The sequence below is a fragment of the Aristolochia californica genome, unplaced genomic scaffold, assembly GCF_029961685.1.
Source record: "Aristolochia californica isolate CCGP_79_NKW_82.1479 unplaced genomic scaffold, dmAriCali1.0.hap1 SCAF_8, whole genome shotgun sequence".
Classification (NCBI taxonomy): domain Eukaryota; kingdom Viridiplantae; phylum Streptophyta; class Magnoliopsida; order Piperales; family Aristolochiaceae; genus Aristolochia; species Aristolochia californica.
The window spans coordinates 6,770,491-6,797,236 of record NW_027182279.1 but is presented as its reverse complement, the minus strand read 5'-3'; the positions used below and the strand labels follow the sequence as shown (position 1 = coordinate 6,797,236).

At 36.6% G+C, this 26,746-nt stretch overlaps 1 protein-coding gene and 1 pseudogene across 1 annotated transcript; one reads left to right on the top strand and one right to left on the bottom strand.

The window, feature by feature from the left end:
- Positions 1-8,527: 8,527 nt before the first annotated feature.
- LOC137938239 (pentatricopeptide repeat-containing protein At2g17033-like) lies at positions 8,528-9,028 on the bottom strand (annotated as a pseudogene).
- LOC137938902 (U11/U12 small nuclear ribonucleoprotein 25 kDa protein) lies at positions 8,905-20,114 on the top strand. The gene is made up of 4 exons (XM_068784001.1): positions 8,905-9,463; positions 10,337-10,442; positions 10,663-10,762; positions 19,519-20,114. The coding sequence occupies exons 1-4, from the start codon at positions 9,175-9,177 to the stop codon at positions 19,609-19,611; spliced, it is 588 nt and encodes a 195-aa protein (XP_068640102.1). The 5' UTR covers positions 8,905-9,174; the 3' UTR covers positions 19,612-20,114.
- The last annotated feature ends 6,632 nt before the right edge of the window (positions 20,115-26,746 follow it).

The following is a 26,746-nucleotide window of genomic DNA, read 5'->3' as shown; positions in this document are numbered from 1 at the left end:
TAGTTTACATGCATTATCTTATCATGATAGGTTTATCTTTAAGAGTTAGAGTTTGAATGTAATAAGGACTCTACCACATCCTCCACTATAAATAGAGGACCTTGTATACATATTAAAGACAATTTTTTATGATTATTCATATTGTGAGTTATTAACTTTTTCAAACTTATGAAGGTTCAAAACTGACTTATCAAGCGGATTTTCTATACCCATTTGTGGTGTCTTCACCATACCAAGGTTCTTGCTTTGCTAAGCAATGGGTCGCGGTTTCCATCAAACTTGAAAGGTCTTGGGGTCGAATTCCAGATTTGGTATCGGGTTTCGTCACGTGTTGATGTGGTTCGTATCACTTTTGATGTAGGTGATGATTTGAGGACAAATCCTTCTCAAGAGGGGGGAATGATGAAGACATCAAGGCTGCACTGAATACTCACAAACAAATTCAAGTTCCAATTGGTCCGGTGATGAAGGCCCGAGCTAAAAGATTCAAAGAAATATTGAATATCTTAGTCCGGAGAGTTCTACAACAAGAAGAGAGTGTGTTCACTACTAAAGATGAACAAAGGCTGGTTTTACTCATCAAAGTTGATCCAAAAGAAAGCCAATCAGCCATACACGTCCATTGAGCCATTGCATGGCCAACTTGCATGTCCAATCCGGGATACACGTGCAAGGGGGTTTCCAAGCTAATGAGGGGGTGTTGTCCAGCAAAGAATCAAGTCAAGATTATGTTTTCAAGTTTCAAGAAAGTTTAGAAGATCTGGTCAAGATTTAAGTCAAGATTTCGTTTTCAAAATTCAAGAAGCTTAGAAGATCTGATCAAGCTTTGATTTCTTTGTTATCCTATTTAAGTTTCAGTTAAAATTTGAATTTTAGTTCCATTATAAATGTGTTTAGGAGGAAGGAAATCTTGAGTCAAATTTTGATTCCTTCCTAGGATTTTTAGGCGTGTTTTTAGGAATTTTAGGAATTTTAAAATTCAAACATTCCATTGTAATTTCGGCTATTTAAGGATGACTTTGAGATCATGCAATGGAGTTTTGATATTTATTCATATTGTGAGTTATTCTTCTTAAGTTATTGAAGAAAATTGTTTTTCGAACTTATCAAGGTTTCCTTGTGGCATTCAAACTAATTTATCAAACAGACTTTCCAAACCCGTGTGTGGTGTCTTCAACATACCAAGGTTCTTTCTTTGCTAAGCAACGGGTCACAATTTTCATCAAACTTGAAAGATTTTGGGGTCGATTTCTAGATTTGGTATCGGGTTTGGTCATGTATTGACATAGTTTGTATCAATGTTTTTGTTGGAAATGGAATTTTAGATGAAGGATTGTTCAAGCTTTTATTAAACCCTACCTTTGATTGCAGTCTTACTACTATGCATGGTATTAATGTTGGCATTAAGCGTAGTGTTATAAATGAGAAATCCTCCATGTTCTGGCATAGGAGATTAGGTCATATCTCCATTGATAAAATTAAAAGATTAGTTAATGATGGAATCCTTGAGGCTCTTGATTTTACTGATTTTAGTACATGTATGGATTGCATTAAATGAAAGCAAACCAACAAGTACGAGAAAGGTGTTAGGAGGACTTATGATGTCTTAGAAATCATACACACTGATATTTCAGGTTCCTACGATGCATGTTTCAATGGTTAGAAGTATTTCATTACCTTTATTGATGACCATACATGATATATGTATCTCTATCTGCTTTATGATAGAAGTGAAACACTAGATGCTTTTAAGGTCTATAAAGTAGAAGTAGAGAAATAATTAGGCAAACAAATCAAAATCGTGAGGTCAGATAGAGGTAGTGAATATTATGGAAGGTACACTAAAAGAGGATAATTGCATGGTCCTTTTGTAAGGTTTCTTGAGGAACGAGGTGTTGTGCCACAATCAACAATGTCTAGTTCATCGTCTCAAAATGGTGTTGCTGAAAGAAGAAACCGAACATTAATGGGCATGGTGAGGAGTATGATTAGTAACTCCGATCTTCCATTGTCTTTGTGGAGTGAAGCTCTCAAAACTGCAATCTATGTACTCAATAGGGTTTCAACCAAAGCAGTTAATAAAATGTCATTCAAGTTATGGAAAGGTTGGAAACCTAGTTTAAGGCATGTACATGTTTGGGGCTGTCCAGTTGAAGTTCAGATTTATAATCCACATGAGACAAAGTTAGACTTTAGATCAGTCAGTGGACATTTCATTGGATATGCGAAAAAAGTCTAAGGGATATAGATTTTATTGTCCATCTCGTTTGACAAGAATTGTCGAATCTAATAATACAAGGTTCCTTGAAAACGATGACATTAGAGGGAGTAGCCAACCTCGAAACTTAGTTTTTGAGGAGTATACACGTCCTCAACCTGTTCCTACAACTTCACATAGATTGGTTGTTGTTCATGATAATCATCAGGATTCGATTATTCAAGTACAACCAATAGTTGAAGAACCATCTCACCATTAGGATTCTCTTATAGATCCAGTTACTCAACATTCTCAACCTAAAAATGTTGAAGTACCATTAAGAAGATCTTCAATAGTTAGGAAACATGCAATCTCTTTATTGGAAGATAGGGTCCAAGCCCACACGACCAAGGAAGGCTCATATCCAAGTGTATTAGATGATGGGCCCAAGCCTATAAGACCAATGAAGATCCATGCATCCAAGAGATATAGAAGACGGACTCAAGGCCCACAAATCAAAGAGAAGGCCCACATACAATTATGGCATTGATGTAATTAGATTAAAGTTCCAGGGTTAAAACCTTAAACCATAAACCCTAAGTTCAAGGGTATTATTGTAATACAATAGTTTCATTAATCTATAAACAGATCTTTAGGGGGAGGCTTAGGATAATCAAGTCCATAACCTCTTCTTCCTCCAGTTTTCTCCCAATGAGTTTCTCTCCCTTTTTCTCCATGAGCTAAATCTATGGAGTCCTGAAAATTGATACTCTTCAGAATATAAAGTGTACTTTCAAGAGTCTGACATGGACATTGGTGCTGAAGATGATCCTATTACGTTTTCACAGGACATGAGTGGACATAAATCCACATTATGGAATGATACCAAGAAGGAAGAATTGGATTCATTGGCTAAAAACCAAGTCTGGGATCTTGTTGAATTACCTAAAAGGGGAAAGTCCCTTGGCTGTAAATGGATTTTTAAACCCAAAAGAAACTCTTTTGGCAATATTGAAAGATATAAGGCAAGATTTGTAGCCAAAGGATTTACTCAACAAGAAGGAATTGATTATCATGATACCTTCTCTCCTGTTTCAAAGAATGATTCATTTCGGATAATCATGGCATTAGTAGCTCATTATGATATGGAGTTACATCATATGGATGTGAAAACGGTTTTCCTCAATGGAGACCTAGAAGAAGAGGTTTACATGAAATAACCTGAAGGTTTCATTTCAGAGGAGAATGATCACTTGGTTTGTAGACATAAGAAATCTATATATGGACTAAAACAAGCCTCCCATCAATGGTATTTAAAATTTCATGATGTTATTTCTTCATTTAGTATTATAGAGAATATCATGGATCAATGTATATACCATAAGGTCAGTGGGAGCAAAATAATTTTCTTAGCCCTATATATAGATGATGTTCTACTTGCTTCAAGTGATTTAGGATAACTTCATGAGGTCAAACGATTTCCCTCGATGAACTTTGATATGAAAGATATGGGCGAAACTTCTTATGTCATATGCATAAAGATTGATAGAGACAGATCCCAAGGGACATTAGGATTGTCTCAAGAAACCTATATTAACAAAATTCTAAAGAAATATCGTACGAATAATTGTTCATCTGGTGTTGCACCTATTGTGAAAGGTGACAAATTGAGTTTGGAACAAGGTCCATGAAATAATTTAGAGAGGAACAAATGAAAAACATTCAATTTGCTTCCGCGATTAGCAATTTAATGTATGCTCAGGTTTGCACAAGACCTAACATAGCATATGCAGTGGGAATGTTGGGCAGATATCAAAGTAATCCCGGTTTGGACTATTGGAAAGCTGCAAAGAAAATCATGTGATACTTTCAGGGGACTAAAGACTACAAGCTTATGTACAGACGATCTAGTCATCTGGAAGTGATTGGATATTCAAACTCTGATTTTGCTGGTTGCCTTGATTGGAAAAAGTCGACATCAGGATACGTCTTCTAATTAGTTGGAGGAGCTATTTCTTGGAAAAGTGCAAAAGAATCTTTGATTACTACTTCTACCACATACAGAGTTTATAACATGTTTTGAAGCGTCATCACAGGCTATATAGTTGAGGAGTTTTATTTCAGAACTTGAAATTGTTGACATAATTTCTAAGCCATTAAGGATTTATTGTAAGAATTCCGTCGCAGTGTGTTTTGCCAAGAACAATAAGAACGAAGTCATAGTAAGCATATTGACATAAAGTTTTAGCTATTCGAAAACATGTCAAAACAAACAAATTGGTTGTGGAACACATCAACATCAGATTAATGATCGTTGATCCGTTGACAAAAGGTCTACCACCTGTTACTTATAAAGGACATATAGAACATATGAGACTCAGTTCTATTATGTAATTTATGTAATTGAGATTCCCTTTATGTTTGTATTGCAATTTGTCAATGAAAAACTCCATTAAGTTCATTTGTGTCTTCTCTTATTTTATTATATACATAAAGTTTAGAGAATGACAATATAAGATGATCCTGAATAAGCATTATGAAAGTTCATTCATCAATAAATGTGTCACATAAGGTTTTCATTCAAATGAGACAGTTGGATTATAATACGTAAAAAGTAATACTTGCTCTAAAGGACTTACCACCACGATTCATGTAATTTAATATTCTTTGTAGGAGTATAAGGATATTATAACTATGGGAAATATTCTTGAAGATGTATCAATAATCAATGATACATATTAAGTATGCGCATGGGTCAAGTGGGAGAATGTTAGACAGTTATCACCTAAATGACTGCCGCTTGGTGGTTTCCCTTAAAAGGTGGCCGCCGATTATAATTGGCAATCGTTACAACCTCTCACATAAATAACCCGTTGTTTGGTGGTCTCCTTTGATGGAAAGGAGAAGTTTTAAGAAATGGTATGGTCTAGTAGAGGCATGCCTGGATGTTGCCATGAACAAGTCTTTACGATAGATGAGACAACTCTATTTTCTGTTCGCCGGAAATTGACGTTATGACAGGAAGTACGACAAGGACAAGTGCAATAAATTGTTCTGAGTACTTCTTTGAATGTCCACATCATCCTCAACATCATCACAACTATCATTGTCTTCATTTTCATTTTCATTTTCATTGTTATCTTCACAATGTTCTCCACCAGAATCATCACTTGAATTATCTTCTTCATCTTCAAATAAATCCATGTAATCTTCCATGCGTATATAATTATGCAATATATAACAGGCAATCACAAATTTTACCTAGACATCAAAATTAAAAGGAGGAACATCTTTTAATATCTTGAAACGAGCTTTTAAAGCCCCAAATGTACGTTCGATAATGTTCGTTAAATATGAGTGTCTTCGGTTAAATAATTTTCTTCCATCCGTAGGAGTATTATTTCCAAATTCTTACAAGTGATAACCAATCCCTCAATAGGGAGCTAAAAACTTTGGAAGATTTGCATATCCAGCATCTACCAAATAATATTTGCCTACAATAAGATATATATATCTATTATAATCTAATAAAAATAATAATTTTAAATAAACTATATAGAGAGAAGTGACATTACCTTCAAGAACATAAAATTTATCTTGTCTGGTTAATGTTGACTTCAATACACGTAAATCATTTGTTGATCCCTCCCATCTAGCAAGTATATATATGGATTGTATGTCAAATGTACATGATGCCATTACATTCTGTGAGAGGAAACCCTTCCTGTTCCAGAATCTTGTTTGTTGATAAAACGGGATATGTGCTTTAATATGAGTACCATCGATGACACCAATACAATCCTAATAAAAAAATCATTAGTACAAACAAATATTTTATAATAACTGAAAATTATTCATCAAACGGCTTTATATTTACCTTAAAATATGGATAATAGATATCATTATTCAAGATCTTTGAATGAATACGTCTTTACAGTCGTTTCATGTAAGCAGATTGTAGTTTGATAATAGCATTTAACACCTTGTTAAAATACGTACTAATTGTCCAATTTGATATTTCAAACATCTCTGAGGTGACACTATACGATTGTTGTTGACCAACAATGATACAAAAATATACAATTTGTTCTTCCACAGATATTGTCCTTGTATCAAATAAGAGTCCTCTACTTTTCGAAATTTAATAGGCGATTTTTCTAATGTTTTCTTTAAATATCGTGAACCACCCATATCATAAGAATGTTGTACTTGCATATTATAATAATTTAAGTATGAATTGACAAAGACAAGTGCAACCCTGTAAGTTGCAATACAAATACATATTTTCTCCCTATCTGGTAAATTATCCATGGGTACCTAAAATACTAGACATTCGATAATGAAAATATAGTTCAAACACATTCAATTATTTATGTCTAAACATGTTAATACAACCTATACCATTAGAAAAGTCTCAACATTTACGTATTGAACACAAACAATAATAATTTTTAACCATTTTGGCATACAAAAAACACATTAAATTTTTACCCACATTTTTTCAAACTATATTCTCATTCACTGTTTACCACAAATACTCAATAATCAACGTCATTCATACAAAATCAAATGTGTCTCGTAGATATAGGTTAAAATTGTCAACATTTGTGTAAGTCTATTATATTGCATTGAATTTAGCCAAATTGACTTGCTCAATGAGTAAATCAAACATTTTACTGTCTTTGTCGCACGCCCATGTGTCGTATGCTCTCTTTGTAGTTTCATCCATACTGTCTGTATTTTTCCTCCTTTCAGCCATTTAAAACTCATAACAAGTAGACAATTAATAAAAAATAATTTGTTCTTCAAAAAAGAGTAAAAGAAAGGGAAGGGGGAGATGCAAAAAAGGGTGGGGGTTACCGCTTAAAAATAGTAAATGCCACTAAAACATTAAGTAACATAGTGATAAAGAGAATATAAGGCTAATACATAAAGATAAAAAATTGAGACTCAAGGGAAGTAACATAGTGATAAAGAGAATATAAGGTTAATCTCTTTGTTTGTAGTTGATCATTGCTGTACAAATTACTGCAGAATAACCAAATGGGCGATGGACAAACATTGATGCCCTGTTGCTATAGTTTTTCATACAGAAAAACATTTACCTTCTGATCACTCCCAGTTTTCACCTCAACAAAACTTCTTATTGACACACGTAGAAAAATTAAAATGGGAGGTTCTTTTAGTTTAAACACAACAACAACAAGAAGTCAAAGAGAGGAAATCGAACTCGAAGAAATGAAACAGTAACAGAGAGTGCCCACTCCATTTTTCATCTCCTACACCATGAAAACGGATCGACGGCAAGACCAAGAAATACCACAATCTCAACGCAGAGCCCAATAGAATAATAGAAAATGACAGCTTAGTATCTGTCGACCAAGAAATAAAATGATTCGTCGAAGCTACACGAACTAAGGCTATTTTCTCCCCAAACGAAACTAGCAGATAGGAAGAACTACAATAAAAAATAAACGAGAGCAATAGAAAAAGGATTCTAACCCAAAAAATGGTCTCTGGAAGACATTCTCCTGTATCAAGGAACGCTTCATGCTATTCTTCGAATGTAATCGCGGAAGAAAATGGCCTCACTGGCTTTCAAGTAGGCCCTTTTCAGAGCGCCAAATTTTGTACCGGATTGGAGGCACTTTTGGGCTTCGACACAACTCAACTGGAAGAGAAGTGCAGAAGAAAACGCAGGAAGAACAAAAAGAGAATATAATATATATATCTCCTCCTCGTAATGCCTAAATCAGAAAGTCAAGCGAAAGTGCCCACTCCGTTTTTCATCTCCTACACCATGAAAACCCAAACGAGTCTGGGAGATGGACGAAAAAGGGAAGCTGTGCAGGGAAATAAATCCTAAACGGCTTAAAAGGGAACAAGGATTCGACGTTTTTCTATGGTCGAGAGATACACAAAAAGAAGAAATTCCAGTAAGAAGGGTTTACCTAGTTTCTTTCGAATCAAGCCGAAGAGGTTGCAGAGGGGGGAGAGAAGTCGCCGAAGGTCGTCGGTGCTGGGGACGATGAGAGGAAGAGAATCAGCGATCGCTGGGGAGAGGTTGGAGAAGGGGTGATTGAAATAGCCGAAGGTCGCGAGCGAGAGCAATGAAATTTTTTTTTCCCCCAAAATGTTTCGTTCGACGGCCCTCCCGACAGCCAGACATAATTGCTGGAGGGAAAATGAATTCATTGCTCGACCCCTCTGAATTCACTTTCCCTCTCGTTGTGCTGGAAAGTATATTACATTGGTAATTTACTTTCCCTCCCAACTTACACAGAGTGCACTAACGGGATACATTTCACAGAGGGCACTAACAGGGCTCCATTAATTCACAGTAGAAAATGCCAAGATCCCGGGAGGGGAAATTTCGGAATAATCAGAAATTCAGGCCTGCGACTCTTCATACATATGCTGCTTCTCCAGTAAGCGGCGAGCTCGGCAAGGAGCTTGGGGTTCCACTTGTACCACGGAGCCTCGCTGATTCTTTTATACATCTACACATTCCGTGTAAGGAGACCTTTACAGAAGGAAGAAAGAAAAGATCGGAAGAAGTCAATACATGATTACCGGCTGAGCGAAGGAGACAAGCCGTTAAGATGGGAGGTGGGAGAAAGTGTCTAAAGCGAGTTGTTTGGGACAAGAAGCAACGAACTTGCGGATGAGGCGGTCGGTTGCAGTGGCATCTGTGAGGTCTAACGCTGATAGGAGAAGGTGGCCGGCCTTGTCCAGGCCGCCGCGAGGAGAGGAAGCAGGCAGGGAGAACCACAGCAGCCTGGTGCCCATACCGAGCCGCCGCGATACTCCGTTTCTTCCGATGCAGCCCATTGAGTTTTGTACGTGTCCGCTAATGTGGTAGACTCAAGACTGGTGGTCGGTCGGTATTGTCCGGTTCAGCTCCATGAGTAACCGGTCCGGTATCAGACGGGTTGAAATGATATTCAAGGCATTCCCGGTCTTTCGAGAAAGACTAGATGCGCCCTCGCCACTCTCCTCTTCTCGGCGAGGAAACGGAAGGAATGGAAGCTACTGCATCTTCCGGTTCCATGGTGACGGAAGAGGCTGAGGGCGCTTCTTATAGCTGTGGTACTTCTGAACTAAAGAAGGCTCGGTTGCAGTCGATGTTAGCCACGCTACTTGATGATCCCGTCCTTGCTGACGTCCCGAGGAAACCTTCTCTATCGGACGTCGACACACTAATTAGCCTCGAACTTGGAAGTGCCATGAAAGTCTCTGTTATCAAGATGGATAATACTTCCATTGGTATGTTTCTCGCTTTTAATTTGTTGATTTCTTTTAATATGACGAGCGAGTTTTGTCCTAGACGAGGTTAGTTTATTTACTATATGCCTTTCTCGCCCCGTTCTTCTGATTGTTAGATTTACAAGTGTTTTTGTGTTGGGAAATGTTCGATGAAATGTCTGAAAGACTGCTTTTCGTCTTTTGAGCCCTGTTACGAAGTAGATACTGGATTGAACTTTAGTCTGACACTTCTTTCTGTTGAAGGGTGATCAAGGAAGATAATTGGGTTATGCAACAGTTCAATTTTACTCTGATTTGTCTTTACAGAAAATAAATAAATACTATGATGTGAAAGTACATGCAATCTTGCAAGGCATTTTATTTTAGCTGTTATGGCGTAATTCCCCTATTTACTTGTTTCCTTGACCAATCTAAGTGTCTTCATACATCCAATTTAACTAAATGACTTGTGACTGCCACAGGGACTGCAGCTTACAGAAGAAAAATATTCCTGATAGTCTTAGCCTGATCCGCACTCATGCTAAAATGTTACTGATAGTCTTAGTCTTATCAACGCTTTTTTAAATGTAACTTCTGAGCACCTTTGTAGTCTTACATTTTTTATGAATACACACTAACACCAAACCCCAAATCCCAATCTCCAAAGAGACTTGAACTCAAGACCTCACACTTGACACCACACCATTTGGCCATCAAACCCTGCTGTCAGCCCTATGGTGCAATTATGTCTGTGAAAAACTTTGACTTGCGAGACAAGTTACCCTTAATAGGATTTTTTAATAATTTGTTAGCTTTTTGAGCTTCATTTTGATTTGTAGGGCAATGGATTTCATTTTATTCTGATAACTGACAAGACATGCTATATGGATGAAGAGGTTGCTGTAATGAACTCAGCCACAGTTAAAGATCTGAAAGTAGCAATTCAGAAGAAAATGAACGAGACAGAGGAAGCTCAAATGGGCCACAGGCATATTTCATGGTATGGATACTAAATGCAATTTGTGCTCGTGTAATTTGTATTAGAGTGTGTCTTACAATGAGAAAGCTCAGATCATGAAGTAGATATGACTAAACGCTTTTACTTTCTCAACTTTTATAAAATCTCCAAGCAACTTCATGCTCTTATTGCAATTGCCTTTTATTTCTATTCATTTGCAACAATGAAATATGCTGACTTAAGTTAGAAACTGTTTATGTAGGAGGCATGTATGGGCAAACTGTTATCTTGAATATTATAACGAGAAGCTCACTGATGACAACTCTCAACTTCAAAATTTTGGCATTAATAACAACTCTCAGGTACCAATTACTTAATTTTTGGCCCTACACGATGCTTCATATACTCAACATAGAGGTGTAAACAGGTAATGGACAGAATAGAAGAAGTGTATTCTGTTACCCATTTTATTTGCTAGTAATCTATTCGTCTTATACTCTTACTAAATTGAGTTTCCCTATTTTTTTTTATTTACCCATTTACCAACTGGTGAACAGGAAATCAGGAAATAGATGGGTAACCTATAAAAATGCACCCTTTTAAAAAAAACTATATATATATATATATATATAACTAAAAAATTTATCAATTGTTACACAAAATTGTAACAAGACCATCTTGTTAAATTGGATGCTGTAGGATAATCCCGATCTTTTAAATTATAATGCAGCCAAAGAATTACATAATGTCATGTGTCAATAAACACTAAAAAATTAAGAAAACTTGATCATCTATGAAATGATACAGTCATAAAGGTACATATTGTCCTTCAGTTGCATAGTTCTTGCTAGCAAGGAGGAGAATTGGGTAGTGACGCATAGGGGTCAATGAATTTTGGATTCTTTTAGGCTGCATTTGGCAGTACAGAAACAGAAAAGAAAAGATAAGAAAAGGGTGAGAGTCAATTTCTTTGTTTTAGAAGCAACAAATCCTGGAGAGAAAAGAAAATAGGAGACAAAGGGAGTTTTTGTCTTAGTTATAGTATTTTTTTCTTTAGAATGGTGGAATCTAGAGAGAAAAGAAAGAAAGAGAATGAAGGGAGAAAATTTTATTAGACTCCCCTCTTTCTCTCCCTGTCTCTATTCTTCTATCTTCCTCTTGATTCTTTTATGAACCCAATAGCAGGCCGAGTCAAGCAGAGACACCATGGCTGAGTCAATTACTCTGACTGAGTTAGTTACTTAATCATTTAGTTTACCTTTCAAGTTAAATGCCATGGAAGGGCAAAATTGTAATTTTCTAATGTTATAAACCAAATAGCAGGCCGAGTTAGGCAGAGATACCATGGTTGAGTCAATTACTCTAATTGAGTCAGTTACTTGGTCATTTAGTTTACTTTTCAAGTTAAATGCCATGGAGGGGCAAAACTGTAATTTTCTCTTGAACCTTGTGGACATGAACCCTATTTAGAGGGGGGAATGGAATGAAAAGAAGAAAGTCAAAATTTAGGTTAAAACAGAGGATATGAGTTCTCCTAAACGAGCTCGAGGGTTTTCAAGCTTCTGTTAGGCTTGATTTTCTTTCTTCTCTTCTTCTTCCTTACGAATCGCCATGTTAGATCCAGGGACCGTAACAACTTGGTATCAGAGCAGAAACACAATGAGCAATTCGTGGATCGTAGTTGAAATATGTTCGGTACTGCGCGCAGAAATTTCAGCAATGTTACATCAGTCTGCCATTAACATGAAAGATAAGTTGCTAGAATTCGAGAAGCATCAAATTTTTTTTTCAGAAAGGAAGGTCGCTATTCTGGAAGATGAATAGTTGCTGTTGTTCATCGGCCAACCTCAAATCGTCAAGCAAGGAATTCCAGAGCCGGGATTTCCGAACACGGGGAGCCTGTCACTCCAAAACCAACGGCTTATGGGGCCAAAAGCCTTTCGGAACAGTCCGACGAGTGCCAACCCTATTCGAAACTTCAGCCCCGATTTGCTATTGTTCGCCATCGGGAATAGGCAGACTGCAACGCAGATCGACTAGTGGAAAAATGGGAATGGCACCCACCATGGGGACTCTGTCTCGGAAATTCCCGAGACTCCCTGTTCACCGTCGGGAACAGCCGTCCAGCAGAGGGTCGCCCTAACTCCTCCGAGCATGGAAATCCAGCGCCGACACCCAGAGTCGTGAAATCAGCAGTCGGGGAGACTGAAAATTCCCGAGCCGAGAAGCTCCACGAAAAATTCCGGCCAGATGCCTCCGCTATTTGCCGTCGGGGAAAGCTTCCTCAGGTAGTTCTTCTCGGCGATGACGGTGATTGGAACAGGAAAGAACAACAACCCAGAACAATTGATTTCACCGTGGAGAGTGTGGCCTTGACGGAAGAAGACACTTTTGGAACAATGATGTTCGGTCGGAAATTGCCACAACAGGACGAGGACCCTGATGGTGGTGTGGGTGATATAGCCCGGCATGCCCAGGAGATGAATTTGCTGTTGCAGAAGAGTATGTGCAGTTCTTGTTTGTCAAGATCAGTGGAATTCAAGTTGAAAGGTCCAATGTGCATGTTCCATTATCCATCACAAGAGGTAAGGACTGCTCTTTTTATTGAAAACATGACAAACATCTACCAGAAAATGGAGTCTGCTTTTACCTCTCTTTTTCAATTGATGTCCCTGAATAATTTGCCTGCTGGAAGTTCTGTTGGAATTTCTGGAATGTGTTGGAGGGAGCTGAATACCGTTGATTATGGGATCGAAAAATTTGTAACTCTTATGTTTGATAAAAGGACGAAAAGAAAGGGGGAATATGGGAAGTCTGTGCTCAGAAGTCTTATTGAATAGGGAAAGGTGAGGAAATACAGTACTGTTGTTGAGAACAGAAACAGTGTTCTTAATGCACATGCCATTCTTGAAGATATTGAAACTGAGATGATGATGAAAAGAAAAAATTGCTGCTGCTGTTGCAGTAAGCATGGTGGACACCTTTCATCACTCACCTCTGATTTTGGAACTTAATGACCAATGTCATCAGAAATGGATTCAAACAGAAGCGGTAGAGATTTCGAAGAACCTGGAATTTATGTCTGGTGAGGTGTTTGATGTACTTCAGGACAGCGGGCAGAAGCTTGTAATGTCTGGATTTGAAACTTCTAAAGTGAGTATCCTGCTTAGTCGTGTTAATGAGCTGAAAGCTATGTTGAAGAAGGCATGAAATGAAAATGAAGGATTGCTGCGGTTTGCTGCCCAGGATTATTCAGACTTTGCCCAGGTAGCTTCAGATATTTTGGAGCTCAATTGTGTGAGGCGTTGCTTCCTCATTGATTCAGACCTATGGGACCAGCGGCTCTCTCTACTGGATTCCTTTCTCAAGCCACAAAATTCCTCTTTCTATAGCGGGAACAAGTCTCAGGTCTTTTCATGCATCTGGAGGTTGGGAAGTTTAGCGCAAGACCCATCTTAAACAGAGGCAGGGCCTTCATTCTCAGTTATACTCCATTATTTGTCACCTTGACCTCTTGCATGGTAAGTGATAGTGCTCGATTGCTTCTGCCACTAACTGGCTCCACTAATGTTGTAATTGCTGTTTATGACAATGAACCAACCAGTATAAGAGCTTATGGCCTTAGCTCAACAGTGGATATGGATTACATGACTGATAGGTTCGAGTGGCATGAACTCTGGCATGAGGATGATAATAGCAGAGAAGATAATCTTGAACAGGCAAAGGAACGTGGCATCAGTATTTATGCTGAGATTTGTGGCCATGACATGTCAGGTGACGCTGATCACATTACTCAGCCACATACTGATGGGAGGGGGGGCATTTTGGCTATGACTACTGCGCTACACCAGTCAAGGCTTCATCCGAATCAAGTGGACTATGTAAATGCTCATGACACATCCACTACACTGGGTGATGTTGTTGAAGCCAATGCAAGTTCAGGGGCCTTGGTATTGTCTCAAAAAAAAAAAGGGTGATACTGGTCATCTCCTTGGGACAGCTGGGGCAGTTGAAGCACTCTTTGCTGTCTTGGCACTACACTATGGAATGGCTCCACCCACCATACATTGTCACAATGCAGATCCTGTTTTCCATGATGGTTTCAGGCCTCTGAGTGTTTCAAGGTGCAACAAATTGAGGGGGTTAGTGCTGCTGAGTCTTCTCAGTTCCAGGGGGGTGGTCATGACGTTGTTGCTGCCATGCTGGTTCTCCGCCATGACCACGAAAAGTGTGGGCAGTGCAACCTTGCAAATGGGAGGTCGTAGTGAGGGGTCGTTTCACACCAGTCTAGGACTGATGGAGGGCAGAGCAAGGCCTGGCTGCCGCTTTTGTCATGAAATGGTTTGCCGCGGATACCACAAATGCTACTTGGGGAGATGTGGTGACGTTCGGCACGCATCCCTACCTTCGACCTTGAGGACAAGCTCGTTCTCCAAGGGGGGTATAATGTTATGAACCCAATAGCAAGCCGAGTCAGGCAGAGACACCATGGCTGAGTCAATTACTCTGACTGAGTCAGTTACTTAGTCATTTAGTTTACCTTTCAAGTTAAATGCCATGGAAGAGAAAAATTGTAATTTTATAATGTTATAAACCCAATAGCAGGCCGAGTCAGGCAGAGACACCATGGTTGAGTCAATTACCCTAACTGAGTCAGTTACTTAGTCATTTAGTTTACTTTTCAAGTTAAATACCATGAAGGGGCAAAATTGTAATTTTCTCTTGAACCTTGTGGACATGAACCCTATTTAGAGGGGGAATGGAATGAAAAGAAGAAAGTCAAAATTTAGGTTAAAACAGAGGATTTGAGTTCTCCTGAACGAGCTCAAGGGTTTTCAAGCTTCCCTTAGGCTTGATTTTCTTTCTTCTCTTCTTCCTTACGAATCGCTGTGTTAGATCCAGGGACCATAACAGATTCTTTTGCCTTTTTTGTTTCTCTTTGGCAAGTGTCTGACTAGCTGGTCCTGTCTGGCTCTGGTGGAGTCTCTCCCCTGTAGAGCCAAAAGAATGGGAGCTCAATTTCTTCATCTGTTTTTTTAATTTTGGAATTTGGATTCCGGAGCCAAAAGAAGAAGAAAGCAAGCACGAGGCATCAATCGGTTCTTGTGTCCACTTCCTCTTTCTTCCTGCATCTTCTCATGTACTTGTGATGAATTATAGGGCGAGAAATCCAAGATTGCAAACCGTTTCATTGGTGGGATTACCAGATAAAAGTAGAGAACTTATACTTGTTGAATTTTTGGAAAAGAAAAATATTTGATTGACTTGTTTTAATTTGAGTACGATGAGCCTCTATTTATAATCGAAGAAAGAAGTAGAATTCGATTACTATTAAATTACCCTCGTCTCAGTTGCACCCAAAGTTTAACACTTCTGAACAACTGAATATAAATAGAAGACTGAAATAACTAAAACACCTTTTAACTGTAACACTTCTATGAGACATCCTCCCATAAGACTCATGTAAGATTTTTCCATATTAATTACTGCTTTGTGAGACTTATTTCTCTGAGTGTCATGTAAAACTATCTCATACCTGCTCTTCGACACAGTTGTTTACGATTTTGCTATATTAATCACTGTTCTATGAGACTTCTTTCGGTGAGAGTCACGTAAGACTCTCTCATACCTGCTCTTCAAAACTGCTGTTTGTGGTTCTTGGAATTTGGACGGCGATAGGAAATGGAGCTCTTTTTGTTTTCTGAATATGAGTTGGTTAAAGATATGGGAGATTGGTATGAATTGAATTCTTCCTTGAAAATGGGATGTTTTCATGTCGATGGGGGAGGTCTGGAAATTTACAAGATCCCTCCCAAAACACTGAAGGAGCTCTTGGAGTTTCTTTCAAGATTGAGGAGTGTCTCTGCTGCTAAAATCTCTAAAGCACTTGCGCAGAAAAAGAAATCAGATGTTGCAGATACAAAACCTGATGTTGCTCTAAAAGCGTTCTTTCCTTGCATAGGTAATTTGTCCTTGCACATGTGCGGTTTCAGATGTGGTTTTCTGAGCTTCTATTGCTTAAATAGCTGTGGGGACCATTGATTGGATTGTCCTACTGAGCATCAATTGAAGACTGGTTCAACAGCAAGGAGTTGAGTGGTAACAAAATTTTAAAGGAAAGAGTGGCAAGCATGGATAATACTCAAATTCAAGCTGCCTTGTGCATGGCTGTAGTTGAAGTTGCTATAGCATCCATGTATGCTGCTGAAAATGCAGAGCATTCAAATTCAAACATCGGCATGGCCATAGCATTGGCAATAGAGCTTTTGACTTCAAATTCAGTTTCAATCTTTAATGTTTTCTGAAATATTATTTAAACTTTCTAACTTCTTTTCTATTTTTCATGTGTATCAAAACTAGAGTAACATTGTTTCTCTTTTGTTTTCTCTCTCATCTCCCAAACAAGAGAAAAGAATCTCATTTTTTCCTTTTCTCGTTCTCTTCCTTTTCTCTATTTTTTCATTTCTCTCCGCTTTCTCTTCTACTACCAAACACAGCCTAAAGATGTAAGCGTAAAATGAGTTATTGAGCTCTACTTCATCCTAGCCTAATAATCTTAACCTGTGCTGCCACAGGTGACTTCTCAAGAGGGGGATGGGGGTGAATTGAGTTTTGGAAACTAAATTAAGTGTGCTCAAATTAAAAAATAAAAAAAATAGAAAATCATACACCACAAATAGCACAAGTTGTTTTGTTATCAATGTTCCCCTATTGGTATTCACAACTTAAGACCCCATACTTGGGAAATTCCACTAATTTAAGCTCTATTAGTTGGAATTCCGACTTTCTTTTAAGCCACGTTTGTGCCCAAATACACGATTACAAGAAATTTCCCCAGAGATTTTACTTGATTCTAGCTCTAGCAAACACTTCTTTCTAGATTTCATTGTCGGTTCTAGATGAATCTATCAAATAAAATATAAAATTACAAGAACAAGAAAAACTTATACCTTTGAATTATCCAAGCCTCCAATTTTGATGCTTAATTTGAAGATGATATGGAGCTTGTCTAATTGAATGTAAGGAGGAAATTTTGTGAGGAGTTGAAAATTTTGCAAAGAGGTGTTTTTCTCTAAAAAATGAATTTAGGAAGGAATTTTAATATTGAATGTTTTGAATGGTGTAGGTATACCAAAAAAATGTTCATTAACTTCTCAAAGGCACATTTGGTGGGGTATTTATAAGTTTCTCAAGCCAAACTAGTCGTTGTTTTGTCGTTTGTAAAAAGTTGACATGACATTAATTGATCAATGCAAAGTAATGATCAATCAATCGTATGTAATGACTATAGTTTTTGTCAAACAATGGCTTGTTGATCGTTGGATTGATCGATTAATATAATTTAGTTGGGTTTGACACATTTAGTTGATCGATCAGTGTATTTAGATTGATTGATCATGCAATCTTCTTACTGTCTGTACAGTACATGTATGATCACTCGATGGTAAACCTATGATCGATCATGCATTATGTCCCTCAATGGCAAACTTCAGTATGATTGATCAATCTAATGGTATGATCTATCATGCTTCATAATTTTTCATATCCTAGACAAGATTGGTCAATCAGTCCACAAAAAAATATTTATCATGCTTTATAAGACTTTTTGGCTAAATTCTGATTGATAGATCTATCTTTCTTGATTGATTGATCATATTGTATATTTTAGGCTTTTAAGGAATAGTCCCACATTGATTAGTGAGTATAAAGATCTTGAGTTTATTAGTTGGGAATGAGGTTTCCTAAGTTGGTTAGTCATTTTGGGATGGGCCTTGGACCCAACTTCACATGGTATCAGAGCGAGAACTCATATGTGGGCCTTCACCTAAATTATTTACTTGTAGAGAAATAAAAGAGGGCCTACACCTAAATTATCTATTTGTAGAACCACAAAAGAGGGCCTACACCTAAATTATCTATTTATAAAACCATAAAAAGAAGGCCTACACCTAAACTATCCACTTGTTGAGCCACAAAAGAGGGCCTACACCTAAATTATCCACTTGTTGAGCCACAAAAGAGTGCTCACACCTAGACTATCCACTTGTAGAGCCACAAAAGAGGGCCTACACGTGAGGGGGAGTATTAAGGAATATCCTACATAGATTAGTGAGTACAAAGATCTTGAGTTTGTTAGTTAGGGAAGAGGTTTCCTAAGTTGGCTAGTCATTTTGGGATGGGCCTTGGACCCAACTTCACATAGGCCAATGCACATTTGGTTGATCGATCATTGGCAGACAATGATTGATCCAACCAAAGCCAATTTACTAAATGTAACGTCAAAGCATGATTATTTTTAGTCCCAAGTTATTCTAAATGTTTGAAAGTAGGTATGCATCGATAAAACATATTATGAATGCAAAAGATCTTATAGTTTCAAAAACTTCAATTGTACCTCAAGTTTGAAGAATTTGGGGCTACTTTCTTACATAAGTAGAGTACTTGAGATTTGCTAGACTATTTAGACTCTAAACTTCAATTATTTATTTCTTCTCTTAAGGGTGTTTCTTGAAGATGACTTGACACACTCGTGAAGTTCGAGCTCTTGAGATGCTTATACCGGTTCTTTTGCATAAACTTTGATTTTGTGTATCTTGAAGAAAGTGCATCTGAAATTCTAAGTTTGCAAATTTTAGATCAATTAAGTTTTATTATCATCAAAATCTGGATAAGAGTCAACCCTAAATCAACAACCTAGTCTTCAGGTAACAGGGTAATTTGGTGTGCTTACCCATATATGTTCCATTTAACAATGGTAATCAGGTAAACATGTGAATTGCCCAAATCCTTTTCTGTTTATACACGGATGAGTAGAACAGTAAAACAGCTAATCACATAAATTAACACCCCTATAAAGTTTACAAGTTACTGTCTAATTAATTAGCCACCACACAAATGACTAACTGCAAAAAGAAAGAACTAGAATTCAGGTAAGTTTTGCCGTCAAGTTGGCTATATGCATTTGGATACCGACTATTAGCGCATGGAATAACATGAATCTGTGCACCCCATGGTTTCAATCATCAAATTCCTGTACTTGAATGTTTGCACGAGTTGTACTGTTATTTTATTATGTGATGGACACTTCATCTTATGTACTTTTGGATGGTTTTTGCAGCTGCACTTTGTTCCTTGTGTCGTGTCAAGATTGTTCCGGAGGCACTCTCGAAGGAGGAAACACCGATTCTTTCATGGTTTAAGCAAGAGATAGTTGGCTTGTGAATTTCCTTGTTTGCAGGGAACAGACCACATAATTATGATACCATTTTGGAACGGATAGACACCATATGTATACTGTTTATTGTGAATATTGAACTTGTGAGCAACACTTCACAGAACTGCTGTCCTGCACAAACTCTCCACCTTATTGAGTAGCGTATAGCAGTAGCAGGTGGATTGTGTTTCATCATTTTCTTGTTGACTAAAATGGGTAAAATCTGTATTCAACTAAAGATCAGTGTTCGGTCTGCTCAAGCACCAACGGAGTTTAGCCTACTTCCTGCAGATTATTCAGTCTATTGCAACTATGGCCACCAGTACCAATAGTAAGGGGAAAACCTCAAACAGCTTCCTATCTCTCTTATTTGTGAAAGTTTTTGTTATCATTAAGGAAAATGTTTCATTCTTTGGTAAGAATGCCTTTATTTGTGTAGATGCATGTTGATTTGAGGATTCAAACTATGTTGTATCCATAGGAGGTGAAACTGATGAATGTAGCCAATTGATACTGCTTAGTCAAATCTTTTGCAATATGATTAGCTGGCCATTGGCTACTTTACGCGATTAGCCTTAGTAGTCTTTGTCTGATTGCTTATAAACAGCTACTAAGAAATGATATTCCGTGTATGATGTTACACGTAATTCTATCTCCAGTCATCTCTGAAGTACCTTAACATTTTATATTTTAAAATTTTATTGTGTTGTGATTATACTCTATAGAGAGCAAATCGGGCGTTTAGTAGACGTTCTTTCAAGGGAATTGAGCCCAAACTCCAGTCTTTTGGAATCAGAGAATCTGATGAAAACTTTAGAAATTGGCTGGCTAATAATAGATAGTCCTGTTATATCAATTAGAGAAATCAACTAATGGCACAAGACAGGACTTATAAGACTGTTTTAATGTTTTAGCAACCATTTTGAAGTACACTGAAAGTCGACTTTGAAAAGGCGTCTTCCAAGCAAGGAAGGATGGTATTACTTGTAGGCAGATATGCATTGCATATTAACTTATACCGTATGAAATTGTCTCTTACCTGATACACCTGTTATGAGCAATGCAAGCCAATGCAGGGCAATTGTATCAGTCAACTCATTTGCTTATGATAATAGGAAAATGTTCGAAACCTTAGTTACATGATCTTAGATAAAATACAAAACATAATAAAATAGAAAGTTAATAGAAATTCTATTACATGATCGAAAGTATAGTTACTCTTTGTACTCTTTTCAATAGAAAAATTCAAAAGAGTAAAATGTAATATATAAATATCTAATAAATGATTTTTATAGGTTTATTAGGGCATGTTTGGAACCCACAAAAAAGAAAAAAAAAAGGGAGAGTTATTTTCTGTTGTTTGGCAACATTAAGAAAAGAAAGGCAACATAGAGAAAGTTATTTTCTAGTTATTTTCCCTTTTTATTAACTTTGAGATTTATTAACTAAGAGAGAAAGTGATTTTCTCATCAATATCCCTTCATTCTGAAAGAACTAAGAGATTGTCGAACAGAGATTGTAGGGTAGAGAGAAATACTATAAGAGTGTAATTATTGCTACGAGATCATGCAAGCAGCCACTGAGTGGATCCATTGCCATTTTTCCTGTCTATAACACAAGTAAATTATCGAGTCAAAGTATCAGGTAGATAATTCGTTTCTTCTTTAATATGTTCAAAAGTAAAAGAGAATTGAAAAAACCATTGTTGCCATCGGAGTAACAGTCCTCGGCAAAGAGAGTCTTCGAGGTTTCATTTCGTGAAATTTACAAAGTTTTCCCAATCGGTACGTACTAAAAATTCTTGAGGTGCAAGATATATAAAGAATTTCTTGATAGCATTTTTTATAGCTAAAATTTCTTTCTTATAAGAATGATAATTTATTCTTGCTGATTTGAACGTTCTAGAAGTGTATTTACATACTTTTTCTAAATCATTATTTTTACATTTTAATATAACTGCCCAAGTGTGATCTGAAGCATCTGTTTCTAAAATAATTAATGCATTTGGATCAGGTAATGTTAAGGTAGGAAGTTTGGTTAACATTTGTTTGATCCTAATGACTCTTGTACTGTCTTCGGGAGTTCATTCCCATTTAACAATCTTTTTTAACTTTTGCTGAAAAGATTGTCAAACCTCTGCCAAATTTTTGAAAAATTGTTCAGCATATGTAAGGCATCCTAAAAACCTTTGAAGTTGTTTTATGTCCTCTATATCATTTGGAAACGAAGATAATTTTTTGAGAATATGATTTTGGAGAATTATTTCTCCCGAGGAAATGTTTAATCCTAAGAAATTTATCTTAGTACAAAATATTTCAGTTTTCTTTTTGGTAAGTGCATTTACAACATTAAGGCTTCTAAACCCTGTATTAATTATTTTGTATGTTGTTCTCTTGTTTCGGAGAAAACTAAGATGTCATCAACATACACTAGACAAAATATAAAGAATGGTTTCAGGATATCATTCATTCTTCTTTGGAAGATGTTAGGAGCTTGTTTTAGCCCGAAGGGCATTACAAGGCATTCATAATGTCTGGAGGGACAACTGAATGCTGTCAGTGGGATGACTCGTTCGGTAAGACGAATTGACCAAAATCCTGATTTGCAACCAATATGGAAAACCATTGTTTTTCTCTGATGGATGCAATTAATCGTTCCTTGTTAGGGAGATAATAACCATCAATTTTTGTGGTTTCATTAATTTTTTTATAGTTAATGACCATTCTTGCTTTTTCCGATTTTATCTCTGAATGATTTCTAACTAGAATTGCAGGAGAAGTGTGCGGAGAATGACTTGCTCGTATAAGTCCTTGTGAGATCATTTATTAGAATTGAGAATTCCTCAACATCCAAAAGTGTATAAACCATTGGTTTTACTCGAATTTCCTTATCTGGATCAATGAGTTTGAGATCTGCAAAAGGCTTTTGTTTAAACCACCATTCTAAAGGTTTCTTAGAACAAGTTGATTCAATAAGGGTTTGAACTTCGGTGTCGTAGGTTTATGCGATGATGAGGGATTCTAAGGGTGGAACCTCATCATCACCACACTTGCTGCTTTTATGAAGTGTTCATGGAGAGTTTGAGCATTTCCAGAAATTGCATAAGCCTCAGAGGGCTTAATGGCATAGGCAAATACAACATCTCCATTAATTTCTCGTCTTGTATGACACCGTAGACGATAATATTTTGCTGTTTGTTCAACGGGGGCATGGAACATTAACCAAGTATTTCCTAGGACAAAATCCAGTCCTATATTTATTGTTGTTACTAGACTAAATAAGGAAAGAACAAAAAATCGTTCGCCTCCAATGTTGAGGTGAATTTTTTTTGCTTCATAGTGAAGCGTAAGAGTTTCTCCTGAACCAATTGTTACTTGAGGAGGTTCTAGAAGAGTTTTCCAAAGATTGTATGGAAGTAACGCATGTCAGATGATACAATAGGTACTTCTGGTATCAACTAGAGCATGAATATGAAATTTGTTATATCCAGGTAGTTTTAAGACGACCGTGATATAAGAATTTTTGGAAGAAACATGTTCATCATTTATCCAAATACTCATTCTTCAGATCCGGATGAGTCGAACATATTTTCGAAATTTTCTAGTTTTGAAGATTCTGTATTTATGTGAAGTACTTAAACTTCATCTTCAGATTGTATGTCATCGTAATGGCATACATCTAATCCTTTGTTTTGGCAAGTACCATATAGGTGTTGTATTGTCGTTTTCGTTTTTCATTAGGACAATCTCTAGCAAAATGTCCTTATTTTTTACAAATCCAACATTTACATTTGCTTGAAGGTTTTCTTTTTGGGCAATACGGATTTGGTTTTTGAAAAGTTTTCCCTTTTCTAAAACATCTCTTTTTGGAGAATATTTACTCTGAAAACTTCTTTGTATTTTATATTTCTTTTTTTGAAAAAAATTTATGATGTTTTCTTTGTTTTTAATAATGGTTTTTACAACCATAGGCTCATACACTCTTGGTTTGTTCTGAACAACAAAGAGTTTGTTTATATGCACGACTGCTTTTCTTTTGAAGTTGTTGTGTTTCGTATAGAGTGGCAAACTTATCATGCATAAATCTATGCCATCTTCCAATAGTAAATGTTCTTAGAAAGATTTCTATAGAATTATCTGGGAATTCAGGTCAATATTTTGTTATGTATTCTTTCTCATAGTGTGTAGCAAACGGTTCTAGCAATTTTGAATAGAAGATTGTTAGATAATGTTTCTAATCTTCTGTTTTGAGTTTGTAGTAATAACTTGCAAACTCACAATAATATTTTTCATAGAAACAAATGTTACATATTTGTAACTTGTTTAACTTATGTAGTGTCTCTTGTCTTGTTCTAGATTTGAGACTTTCATTCATTGCTTCTAGGGAAGGATTGATGCCTAGAAACTATTTTGAAAATTTTACTACAATGGCTTTTAGTATTGCAGTAATTGAAGTGCAACCTTCTGGTTTTGCCTTTTGGTTTTCGGGGAGATTATCCCACCAATTAGAAACTGTTGAATTTATGGAAAAAGAGAAATACTTCATTGACTTGTTGTAATCAAAGTACATAAACCTCTATTTATAATAGAGGAAGGTAGTAGAATCCAATTACAATAAAACTAACTTTGTCCCAATTACACCCAAACTCTAACACTTAAAGATAAGTTCTAGAATAATAAAATAACCAAATATAAATAGAAGGTTAACTTGACTAAAACACCTTTAAACTAAACCTCCTCTATGAGACTTGGTTCCATAAGAATTGTGGCTCTGTAAGACTTCTTCTTGTGTAAGACTCATAATGCCATAATTGTATGGGCATGGGGCTTCTCCTTAGTCAATGGGCCTTGAGACCATCTTCCACTTCTCTTAGATATGTGGGTCTTCCTTGGTCTTATGGGCTTGGGTCCATCCTCTAACACACTTGGATATGTGGGTCTTCCTTGGTCGTGTGGGTTTGGGCCTATCTTCCAATACTCCCCCTCAAACTAGGGGTGAGAAAACAGCATGAACTCCCAACTTGCTGCAAATGATGTATAAAATATTTTTGTATAACATGGCACATCTTCCAACACTCCCCCTCACGCAGTTGCGTCCTTCCATGAGACCCTGTTGGCATAATATAAGTGAGAGTAAAAATCACTCCTAGTCAGTAAGACATTGCTCCTTACTCCAATCCTAATGCTGGATGTAGGGCACACTCCGTCTTCTGTAGGTAGTGTGTCTATCGGCATTGCTCTGAAGTGTCTACCACCGTGTCCCTCCACAGGATAACGACTCTCAAGTGGTAGGAGTAATAAAAACTATTACAGGGGGGTAGTGGGTTTATTTATAATGGTGTCCCAATCCGGACAACGACTCTCATGGTATCGAAACCGTGATATTTATTAGAGTTAAATTTATCATGGTGTTTCAATCCGGGCACCGACTCTCATGGTGTCCCAATTGTGATATTTTTTAGAGTCAAATAAATTATGGTATGAGAAAAGGTACTGAGGCCACCTCTTCTTCAATAATAATGTTTCATCCAAAGAGACATAATAGTAGCAAATGTAATGTAACACGATCATTTTCCAACACATATAACACGAACCAAAATAATAAACCTTGTAGAAGGACCCATGAAATAATCATAATCCAATATAAATATTTTTTCTTAGATGCATAAACTTCATCTTTTGTGCTCCCCCTTTCTTAAATATTTTGGTCACATAAAATTATCCACAACATATGGAATAAAATACATCTTTCTTGTATTTCTTCTACTTCTCCCCCTCAAGCTAGGGCATAATGGCAGTAATCCCAGCTTGAACCAAATATCATAGATGCAGAAATAAGCTCAAATAACATAGATGTAGCAATAAGCCCTTAAAATATGGAGAAATGAGATATTTTCCTGATATAGCAACTCAAACAGTGATGCAAAACAATCGGCTTAAATTCGGATTTTTCAATGCAATAGGACACCAACATGACCTTTGTTTCTTCCAATGCGAATATATCTTAAATTATAGATCAGATTGACATGAAATTTTTTCCTTCTGAAACTAGACTTAAATAAATTTCATCCAAGTATAACTTATCTTCATAAAATATAATTATAAGAAGATAAATAATCTGATAGTTTTCAATCTATGTCATCTGGCCGAACTAAATAATACTTCTCATTTTTTTCTACATAACCATTGACTCTTCCAAGATCAATATCTCCTTATAAAAAAATAGTTCAAGAATTGGTTGAATAGGTCAGAAAATAGACTTACATATAGTTCTTTTGATATATATTTCTCCATATAAATTCTCGTTATTGATAGCATAAAATACCTCAAAAGTTGAAGCTTTCTGCTACTGCTTGAACCTATTTTCCAATTTGACCTTTGTCGATTAAAATATCGATTTCTCTTTGTATATAGCCCAAATCTAGAATTAATTGAGTAGGTAAGAAAATAGTCTTACAAATATTTCTTTTGATATATAAATCTTCAGATAAAGTCTCGTTCTTGATAGCATAAAATACCTCGGAAGTTGAAGCTTTCTGCTGCTACTTGAACCTTTTTTTTTCAATATGACCTTAGCTGCTTCAAATATCAATTTCTCTTTGTAGATAAATTAGATTGAAAAAAATCATTTTTCCTTGGAAATTAGACTCGAATATATTTTCGTCAATATATAATTTTCAATATTAAATTCTCATTATAGAGGTGAAAAATGCAAAGTAAACTACGGGTGTAGGGATTGATAAAAAATAACAACAAAACTAGACTTAGGGTATAGGGTTTAGAGAAAAGGATCTCATTATCTCTATGGGTTAACCAAGTCAACTCACAAATCCTGCTCTAATACCACATTGAATTTATGGAAAAGAGAAATACTTCATTGACTTATTGTAATCAGAGTACATGAACCTCTATTTATAATAGAGTAAGGTAGTAGAGTCCAATTACAATAACACTACATTTGTCCCAATTACACCCAAATTCTAACACTTAAAGACAAGTCCTAAAATAATAAAATAACCAAATATAAATAGAAGATTAACTTGACTAAAATACCTTTAAACTGAAACTCTATGAGACATGCTTCCATAATAATTGTGGCTCCGTAAGACTTCTTCTTGTGTAAGACTCATAAT

Excerpts from the sequence above, each read along its gene's own strand:
- LOC137938902 (XM_068784001.1), top strand. The coding sequence starts at position 9,175 with ATGCGCCCTCGCCACTCTCCTCTTCTCGGCGAGGAAACGGAAGGAATG. Across the intron at positions 9,464-10,336 it reads GATGGATAATACTTCCATTG|AGGTTGCTGTAATGAACTCA; the intron begins GTATGTTTCTCG and ends ATATGGATGAAG. Across the intron at positions 10,763-19,518 it reads GCATTAATAACAACTCTCAG|CTGCACTTTGTTCCTTGTGT; the intron begins GTACCAATTACT and ends TGGTTTTTGCAG.